Raw genomic sequence first — 11,064 nt, 5'->3', positions numbered from 1 at the left:
TGGAAATGCAAGCCATAGGGATGGATTGCCTAGCCATATGAATCCTAGTTTCTCTATTTGGTGAAGCATGGTAACTATAGTGTATTGTTATTTGCACCAGAATGAGGGATGTTGAGATAAAGAGTGATGTCAGAAAATCACATAAAAATCAAGATAAGCATAGAGATTATTCAAAAGAAGCGAGATATTTAGATCTCAGAATGACTAAATTAGGCAATATAAAAATGTCAATACAATATTCTCATACTGAGTAGGCACCTTTTTTTGCTTACCACACAAAATTCTTGCCTTTCGTAGGCTTCTGGCAATCTCATGAAGGCACGTAACTTGTACGTACAAACAAAATTTCAGCAGCACCTCCCCAAGGCCCTGAAGTTGTTATGTAAAATAACAAAAATCAGCCACAAATATCTGCAAGTATTTCATCAATTGCACCTTCCACAAGGAACATGGGTCACAAATATCTGCAAGTATTAGCAATAGTAATTTATCTTCGAGAAAGAAAATAGTACTGATTCAGTTCAAGGTGGTTTATCACCTCCTATCAATCAAATAGGAAGTTGGCAACGAGGAGGAACTCACATGAACAACAATAGAACTGCAGGCCAATGCTAACAATGGTCAAAATGCTATAACAAAAAAGAAGGAAAATATGGTAAAAATAAATGTGAAAGCATGCACAGCCATACAGTACTTCAATAACAACAATAAATGACAATTTCTCAATACTTGATGTCCTAGAGTAGTCTTCATAATCAAGCAACATTTTCTTTTTACGAAACCATATTTACAAATAGATAACATCCTTGGGACACCATGTAAAACCTCTAAATTTTGAATATTATAAATAAATAAAGAATTCAACTTTATCCTCAAGTTAGAAATGTGTTTCTAGTTTTAAAATTTCATTTATGAGTATTTTACATGTTCAATTACTCTTTTTTGGTCAATAAAGGCATAATTAGCATTTTTAAAATTATTTTAGATAAATTATTATTTAAAATACTTAATTTATCATTAAAACTATTACATTTAGTGAGTTATGACTCATCAAGGTGTTTTCTAAGTGTTTTGAATATAACTAGATGCATTTTTGTGGTTTTCAGAAAAAAAATCTATCAAAGAGTATTTTAATTATAAATAAATTTTGAAGAATATTTTAATCAAATAAATTTTGATTTTTTAATATGCCAAAATGATGGTTTAGAATTTATTCGAGTTAGTATGGTGAAAGAATTTATTTGAAAAAAAATTAGGGATTTTAGTATGAACCCAAATCCCATATGGGTTTAGACCCAAATTAGGGTTTTATGGATTTTAAAACAACTTAAAAGGGTTTCTAACTATTTCTAAATATTCTATTTTGAAAAATAAAATAAAAAATATATATATTACATGGTATTATAATTTTTAATGATTTTTATATATTGTAGAAACCGAATTAGGGTTTCTAGGTTATATGGATCCAAACCAAATCCAAATAAAAACAAGTTTGGAATGGCGCCTAAAGGGGGTCATGTGGGGCCCACTAGGGCACTATGTGTGACACGCTTGTGGTTGACACTAACCTACGGGGTACCATGGGTACACCTAAGATATATAATTTGATAAAACTTAATAAAATGTTCAATTGGTTTAAATGTATCAGGGCTTAATTTCGTCACTCGGTTTAAATACACCACGAGCTCATTGGATGGGTGTTTTGAACGTACCAAACAAAAATGTAGATGTTTGACTGCCTCTTTCGTGTAGTTTGCACTCTTGCCCTACGGACAGGTATTTTGCATACCTTAGAGTGGTACTTGAGTTCTTGAAACCTTGTTTTTCTAAGAGTTTTGTACAATTGACTTGAATAAATAAAATTTTAAAAAAATAGATATTCATCTTGTGTTGGACTACCAATGATACAAACTTTGTTTAGTTGTTGAAACATAAAATGTTTGAAACAATGCTACAAGCTACAATAACTTAATGGTCCTCCCCCAATTTACTCATCGCCCTTTTTTAGGTCAAAAAAGTACTGGTACTCTCCAATGAAAGTGGATTCAAACACCGAGTAAAATTAGCAATCTCACCGAGCATTTGCAACCACAAACTCCACACCTCTGGTGTCTCACTTGTACAGAGCTACAGTAAAGAGGGGTGGGGTTTGTGGTTGTAAACGCTGAGTGAGAATGCTAAATCTCACCCAGCATTTGACAGGACTTGAACGCATCAGCTATGACCCGCTCGGCCTGGTGGGGAGTGCCTGGCTTGTCCACTCATTGGATCTATATTTACACATAATTGAGTCAGACATCTCTAATCAACCAAGAACATATCTGATTTAACTAGACTTGGATGTGTCACTTAAAAAGCAATGTTGTTAAAATCAATTTGTGAGTAAAATTGATTTCTAAAAGAGATTCAGAAAATCAGTTTGAATCAGACCATTTAAAGTTTTATTTTATTAAAAATAAAAATTTAACAAATAAAAAAACTTTAAAAATTTATAAAAAACAGAAAATCAGCCAATTCAGGCTGTATGGTATAGCAATATAGGTCCAATCCAAGCCGATACGTTCGATTGAAATAAAAATTGGTCGACTTTGTTAAACACTTATCCTTGAATTGGCCCCATAAACAAATTTTTTTGGGTTATGCTATGATACATTGATTCACACACTAATTGTATGAATGTTTTTATATTCTTAATAATAAAAAAGACATTTTAAATACTAAAATATCAAAATTAATTTTCCAATGAATTAAAAAATTCCCAGCCTCATGTATTGTTTAAATATATATTTTTTTTAAACTTGTGGGTCAAAAACTAATCGCATGTCCTCGTATCATTGTAGGATTGGTTTTGGAGCCGATCTGACTCCATTCTTACATTGATCAAAAGAAGCTAAAATCGACATTTAGGTTGGGATATATGATGATCCGGACTGTACAAGTGAAAATGGGTCAAATTCAGGTCGGATCTTGCCAGATCTGAGTTCAAACCCAAATGTAAACAGTAGATCTATTCCGGATCTGGATCTAAATCAGATCTGAAAATGTAAGGTTGAATCTGAATCGGAAATACATGTGGCAATTTGAAAAAAACTAATAAAACAAAAACAAGCTATTTACATATAAAAAATACAATAAGGTCGGATTTTGATTCCCGATCAACTCCAAATCTGACTTAAAATGCTGATCCGAATCCAAAAGCAATCCGATTGAACGATATGAATACGATCCGAATGTACATTCTATTTTACTTAAAGATCCACATCCAAAAATAACAAATCGTACTCGGATCGAATATTTTACCATATCCGATCCATTTGCAGCCCTACTAGCTACCACTACTGCACTACCAGTCCCGTATCCGTCAAGTCCGTGACAGATTCAGTTTCTACACGCCGAGAGAGAGAGAAAGGAACCGCAACCGCCGGCACCACCGGCACAACCACCCCATGCATTTCATTGTCCGCCACAGTCGCTCCCCCTCTGCAACCAGAGCCACCACCACCCTCCTCCTCCTCCATCGTCTCCTCTCCTCTTCTCCTTCAGCCTCAACCCCTCTCCCTCCCCTTCGCTCTCCCTCCAGACTCCGCGACTACGGCTTCCACCCTCCCCCGCGACTAACTTTCGTCCAAGACCCGACCCCCAAGGCAACAACACCCAATCCCCGACAGCCACCTCCCCCTCTCGACCCCGACGACTCCGCCACCACCAACAGGAAGAAACCGAAGCCCCCCTACCGCCCACCCTCTTCTCTCGACCGCACCGGCCTCAAACCCACCCACTCCGACCTCCCCTTTGACTTCCGGTTCAGCTACACCGAGAGCAACCCTGCCGTCCGGCCTATCGGGCTAAGAGAGCCCAAGTACTCCCCTTTCGGCCCCAGCCGGATCAACCGCAAGTGGACTGGAGTTTGCGCCCCGGCGATCGAGCCCACCGTCAGTTCGGTCGATGGCGAGGATGCTGAAGATGCCGCTGCGGAGGCGGAGAAGGCTGTCGAGAGGGCGAGGATGCAGAGGAAGCGGATTCTGGGCGAGCCGCTGAGTCCAGCTGAGCGCAGGGTCCTGGTTGAGAAGCACCTCAGGCATAGCAACAAGAGACAGGTCAATTTGGGTGAGTTTTCTTCGGAATCTGATTCGAGTTTTTTGTGGGTCTTTGCTGTTTGATGGGTTTTCTTGCTCTTATGGGTTTTTTTTCTTTTGCATGGATTCTTATGATTTCCATTCATTTAGGAATAGTTGAATTGGCACAAAATTCATTGGTTTTATTCCCAAATTCTCCTTTTCCTGCTTTAATGATCGTTTATGGTTTCGTGGTTGTCTTAATATTTCCTTTTCTTTTAGTTTCTTTTGGTTGTTATATGAGTAATGATTCTTGTGTTATTCGGTTGATTTAGGAAGAGATGGGTTGACACACAATATGCTGAATGACATTCACAACAATTGGAAGCATTCTGAGGCTGTCAGAATTAAGTGCATGGGTGTGCCCACTGTTGACATGGAAAACATATACACCCAACTTGAGGTATACGTGTTTCTTTCTTACAATTTGAGGTTTTCTTTTCTTTCTTTTTTTCTGTTTGGGGAAAATCCATTCAACTATATCTCATGTTTGTGATGAATTTTACCTGTTCTTATTTTCCAATGTCGTCTAGCCTGATATTTCGTTACCTGATGTGGGCGCTCTTTTTTCTGAAGGCCATTGTTTACATGGTTATGGGGATATGTTTGATATCCAAGATCTCATTAGCATGCGTGTGTGGTGTATCTTGAATAATGCTGCTATTGTTGCAGTAATCCATTTTCTTAGTGTCAATCTATTTTTTATGTTTGCTTTCTTGAAATCTTTTTGCTGGTGTACCACATTGGTCTGGAAAATTATATACTGTGACAATTGACGTTGCCGTGGCTAATCTAGCATTTTTTTGGGGAAAATTATATACTGTGACAATTGACGTTGCAGTGGCTAATCTAGCATTTTTTTTTTGGAAAGGAAAAGAAAATTTATTTATTTAATTAAATAAGTGAGGCGATGGGCCATCACCAAACACCAAACTACAATTCATCTAGATTTTAGAGCAAACTCTACGAGAGCCAATCCAGGAAAAATCTAAATTTTGCCATCTAACAGAAGCATAGAAAAAAAATCTCAGTTTGGCTTTGTCTACATGTAAAACAAAGAGGGTGAGAGGATTTGTCTTTGAACAATCTATTTTTTCCTCTCTAGCCATGTGAGCCTCCACACAGTCATGAATCATGATCCTCCACTTTGACACCTACTTCCACTTCTTGGGGTGCCTCAATGATTTAGGCCCTAGCAGAAGGTCCCTTATACACGAGGCTTCAGCTACTTGCGGGCATTATTCTGTCCAAGAAAGTTGGAATAACCACTCTGGAAACTTTTACAATACCAGAAGAGATGCTGAGATGAATCCTCAGCCTGTTAACAGATGGAGCATCTACTAACAATCTGAATGTCTTTTGATTCTACGGTGTGCTCCCTGTCCAGTGACATTAACCTTGTGAATGTTTTCGCTCTTGATGAGGGACCCAATCCCCACAAAATACATTTGGGAAACGGTGCATACCTGGCTGAAGTAGTGCCCGGTAAAAGGAGGCAACTGAAAATTCGCTTGTGCTGAAACACGGCCAAATAACCTTACCCTCTTCATCTATAGGCTGGAACAGTTTGATAAACTTTATGAGGGTTATCCAGTCATTGAACTTCTCATTGGCGAGGTCCTTGTGGAATAGAACTGACCAGCCAACACTTTTATTTAAGGTTGTAAGTATCGTATCATAATCCGTATTGGTTGGACCCAAAATAAGATATGTATCTTATTGTATCATAAAAAATCATAAATTTTGAAAAAAAAAATAAAAAATCTAAAAAATCAGAAAAAACAGCAAAAATTTTAAAAATTAATAACACACAAAACAATGATATAATGCACAAAATACAACCATAAAATCACTTATGAAGCATTTATGTCTCATTACTCGAGTACCCCATGTCATACGGGAACATTTGATGCCATCTTCCCAAAAAAAAACTCAATAAGAAGCAAATAATAAGGTTTTTTTACCTTAACCCTTTATTGAGTGAAAAAATGATGGAAATGCACTCTTGATGAAATCGCAAAACCATCTCCCTTGTTTACAGATCGGGCCCCAAATCGCTGTTGTGACTCCTAGAGTGCGTGGATATCTCTCTAATGACCTCTACACAAATGAGAGAGTCGGCCCTAAAGAAGTGTTTAAAACTCAAAAATGCGAAATTACTTTTTGGCTCTTTTTAAAATGTGCTGACACCGTATCGTACTATACACCTTGTATTGTACGATACAACTTGTATTGTATGATACGGTATGATACAAGCCCATATTATACGATAGAGATATGATACACTCTCGTATCGCGATATGAGTGTGTATCATATCATTTTTCTAAAAAGTAATGATACAAACAACATTGCTTCTATCACAACATTGGGAAACCAAGACTTTTGGATTTACAACCAACCTGAATAGGTCTGGAAAGGCAACGGAAAGAGAGAGATCTCCATACCACGCAGCTGCCCAAAAGAATAGTGTGTCTCCTTTAACCAGGTCCGCCCTATTATGCTGTGTGAAGGGAGAAAAGGCATGTAACCACATACCATAATCTTGATCCACGTTCCCATTTTCTGTTAGGCCTTCATTGCCAAGGCCATTCCACTAACTTGTAATTTCTTTGCTTAGCTGTGACCAAGGCTTTTCCCCCATACATGATGGACACCATCATTTGGGCTAGATTGAATCCTTCAAACTGTCTTATTCCTATTTCAGTCCTTTCTTTTGAGATGTAATTCATGCTTGGTAGTTAGAAAAAGGCCAGCACTGTTGAGAGCTGATGCTCATAGTGGGAGGTGTCTTTTCCTCGAAAGAGTGTGCTACCTCGGTGAATATATCTCCAATTGGAAGTGTTTTGAAGTGGTTGGAGATGCTATTTAGAGCTAAAATACTTTAAGATCTTTAACATCAAGACTAGATATTTTTCACTCCCATCATCAAATGGTTAGGACCTTCATTTTGTTTACCACTCTTTGGAACTTTAGTGTGCTGGGCCACTCTTTCTGGAGGCAAGCATCTAGACTCTTGTGAATTTTTGTGGCCAAGTTCCTCACAACTAGGGAACTTTTAGAACATGTTTTCTCCATATAGTAATCCTAACAAACATAAGACTTTTAAAACTCATTTGTAAGACAGTTGGCTTGTCCATAATTTCCTGGTTTTGCACAAAACTGTTCCAGCACAATTTCTTTGTTCCATATCCAATTCAACTTCTGAGATAAGCCCTTTCTTTAGCACTTTACAGTGTAGCATTGGGAATGAAATGAAATGTCATGAGATAGGAGGTCATTGCTCCATAGAGATCTGAGAGGGTATTACACTTTGTGACATGGTTCTTCTACCAGCTGTACTTGTGTCATATCCACACTGGTATTTGGGTGCTTCACATATGGGTCAGCTGGGTTTTAGACTTGGTTGACCCATTTCATTTTATTATACACTCATGTAGTCAACACTCAGTATCAAAAGTGTCTAATGTTATCTGTATATTTTCTTATTAATTATTAGTTAATAACTTAATTATATATCCTTGACCTGTTTTAGACTTTTAGCTTGTAATTGACAATTTACAACTTCATATATGGATCATTTTGTAAAATTAGTATATTTATACCTTTTTTATGTGTATGTGTAGCCGTAACCCTGTACCTATCCTTTTAGAAACTCCTGTATTGTGTCCTTTGTACTCGTTTGGTACCCTTTACCTATGTGATATAAGTATTACATTATTGCATATTAGAAATTGTAAAATTGTGGGCCTAGACACTATCCAGAAAGTGTGTGTTAACCAGATTTCCAAAGTATGAATCTGAATATCTAACTGGTTTTTAGAGAGCAGAATGGAATGCCCAATTTCTGGCATTAATATAATATAGCTATAATTTTCCCATATGTAAGTTTCAAAATTTTGCCATCTCTCTCTCTCTCTCTCTCTCTCTCTCTCTCTCTCTCTCTCTCTCACACACACACACACACACACGCGCACGCGCGCATTTGTGCACTATGCTGATTTGTTTATTGGTTTTATATTCAGGACAAAACAGGTGGTCTGATTATACATAAACAAGGTGGTGTTGTTATATTGTACAGAGGCAGATATTATAATCCAAAAAATAGGCCCGTGATTCCTCTTATGCTTTGGAAACCCCATGAACCTATTTATCCAAGACTGATCAAGACAACCATTGATGGTTTGACCATTGAAGAAACAAAGGAGATGAGGAAGAAAGGTTTACAAGTTCCACCCCTGACAAAGCTCGGTGAGATAATTGTTTTTCTTCTTTCTTTTGCTTTTCTTGGTTGGCAAACAGTTAACAGTCCATACCTGATGTGATCATGCAACCTTCGATTACAGCAAAAAATGGTATGTATTCAAGACTTGTACCTATGGTTCGAGATGCATTCCTGACAGATGAGTTAGTGCGTATAGACTGCAGAGGCTTGGACAAGAGTGACTATCGGAAGATAGGATGTAAGCTCAGGGTGAGTATTTTTTTAATTTTATTTTTATTCAAAAATGCTAAAAAAAACATGCCATTAACTTTTGTTGATTATTGGAGATTCTTTGTTTTTTTTCCTCACTTCCAACCTGTGGCTCAGTATGGTTTAGTTTCTTGCTAATAAATATGCCAACAATAAGTTTGAGCTTGCATAACATTGTATTGTCATCAATTCATGCAAGCAAAATGCATGATTTTGTGCACATTCACTCGTTGATTTGCACTTATTGGTTAAGGGCAGTATTCCCACCAAGCTGCTTCTCTCGTGTTCTCGTTTCCTTTTCTTATTGTGCTTGTGGTTCTGCAATGCCGATTATATACAGATAAGCCATGCATTGTAAAAAGTGTTTCTTGGTGATGTTCATGTAGGATTTGGTACCATGTGTTCTGGTGACCTTCGATAAGGAGCAGATAGTTGTATGGCGAGGGAAGAACTACTCCCCACCAGTGAGTGATGCCACTGACATCTCGATGGACTCTTCTGTCTCATAGCTGATGCAGTTAATTTATTACCCAAGAATTATTCTCAAAGAAGACCACCTGCCTCTTCCCGTCACGTGAAGTCCATTTCATGAACTGGGGGGTGGTAGATGGAGAAGCCTGTGCACCTCTGTATGCCAGAAGCAAAATGAACAGCGTTGTTTATTGCCTAGATGTATGAAGCTCGGTAGGAGAGTCTGGTTGATGGAAGGTAGGAATTATGTGCATTAAACTGAATGGGCTAACATTCTTCACATTATATCAGTTCACACAGCAAAAAATGGACTCCGGTGGGTTTGCCTCAGGGAATTGTACCTGTTGAGTTGAAGGTGCCAGTTGGGTGATGAACCTAGAGGCTGTTGAACATGTACTGTTTTTGGGCACTTCAAGAGTTACTTTTTCATCACATCAGTTCCCATTCTTCTGTCAGCTTAATTGGAAATGGCCTCATTGGTGCTTGTATTTGAGCAACAACCTAGAGGCTGTTGAACATGTACTGTTTTTGGGCACTTCAAAAGTTAGTTTTGCATCACGTCAGTTCCCATTTTTCTGTCAGCTTAATTAGAAATGGCCTCATTGGTGCTTGTATTTGAGTTGAAACTTTTTTGTTCTGAAGTTGGTCTCCTTGCATGCACGTGCCAGCTGTGTTTAGGTCATGCCTATTGTGGTTGTTTCGATAGTTACTTTAATCACGTAAAATATGGTCTAGTCCATGAACTGCACTGGCTTGGAGATAGAAACTGTGACAACATTCTTACATGAAACAGTGAAAAGATTGGACTTGGCAACGTTTCACAATATCTGTGCCGTTTTGGTAGTTCTCCAATGATCACTGATTCTATACGCATGGAGCACACGAGGTTGGCTTGTCTTTTAATTTAGTAACCTAATTACCCTATGACTGCTGCATGGGACCAGTAAAGCCCAATAAGATTCTGTTAGTGGGTCATTTCCAATCGATAGCATCATGCATCCAGAAAAATGAACCTACCATTGTGCTCACGATCAAGGGTGAAAAAGGAAGCCAGCTTGGCCAAGGAAAGAAAGCAAGCCTGGTTCACCCTGCCTGGACCAAGAGTGTTGGATGGTTATATTGGGTTGTGTGTAGGCTGTCAATTGGTCGGGTATCCGACCCATCAGGGTTTATCCATACCTGTCCAAATAACTAATTGTGGGAGTCAGGTTCAGATTCAGGTTTTGTTGGGTCAAGAAAATGAAATCTCAAACCTTACTTGGGTTGGGTTGGCTGTAGTTGCTGGAAGATTTATAGACCTAGCAACAATTTTACAACTTAATGCCGTCAAGTTAATGCATGCTCAAGTTTTACTTTTTGTTGGATGTCTTATACATGGTGGGCTGTTGCAAATTCCTATAAAAACTTTTGTTTTTCTGTGGTGTGAACTTCCTGCCATGGTTGCATTTGCATAAACGTTACGTGCATTTTTTGATATAAAACAGTGGGACCAACAAGAGGCACTGATGACATGAGCTGCATAGACTATAGGGACTGGCAATGGAACACTGTGATGTGAAGGGTAATTGATTTTGGTGCTAGGCTGCTTTCTAGTCATTATAGCCACTGGTGACTTTACATTTCATCTCTAAGAATTTTCTGATTGATTCAACCTTTTTTTCGACATAAGAAGCTGGGGTTGGCAGACCCCTACCTGTTTATTCCAAGATTATAAACAAATTTACAAATATTGGAAAGTGGAATGTGTACCTGATGCTATCTGCTAAATGGACACCACAAGCTAATTACCAAATATTGGAAAGTGGAGCCTACGTAAATTTATATGTTTATTCATCTGTTCATAACAGCAAATATATTGGATAGAAGAAATGCAGGGAACACACGCGCCAGTGTGCAAATCTGAAACTGAGCTGCTGAGAGCTTTCAAGAAGAAGCAAGTTTCTCTCATGCAGCAGAAGCATCATCCAGAATCCAAAAGAATGATGCTTAAGTTTGATAAGAGCCTC

At 38.2% G+C, this 11,064-nt stretch overlaps 1 protein-coding gene across 1 annotated transcript; it reads left to right on the top strand.

Moving 5' to 3' along the window:
• Positions 1-3,396: 3,396 nt before the first annotated feature.
• Positions 3,397-9,615, top strand: LOC149837110 (RNA-binding CRS1 / YhbY (CRM) domain-containing protein). The gene is made up of 5 exons (XM_090007250.1): positions 3,397-4,107; positions 4,391-4,518; positions 8,139-8,364; positions 8,460-8,587; positions 8,974-9,615. Exons 1-5 carry the CDS (start codon positions 3,447-3,449, stop codon positions 9,094-9,096), a joined length of 1,266 nt encoding a protein of 421 aa, XP_089863376.1. The 5' UTR covers positions 3,397-3,446; the 3' UTR covers positions 9,097-9,615.
• Positions 9,616-11,064: the final 1,449 nt, after the last annotated feature.

This window comes from Nuphar pumila, chromosome 5, assembly GCF_984573655.1.
Source record: "Nuphar pumila chromosome 5, dmNupPumi1.hap1.1, whole genome shotgun sequence".
NCBI classification, from domain to species: domain Eukaryota; kingdom Viridiplantae; phylum Streptophyta; class Magnoliopsida; order Nymphaeales; family Nymphaeaceae; genus Nuphar; species Nuphar pumila.
Note: the sequence above shows the minus strand (reverse complement) of the source record. Positions and strands in the feature narration are given on the sequence as shown.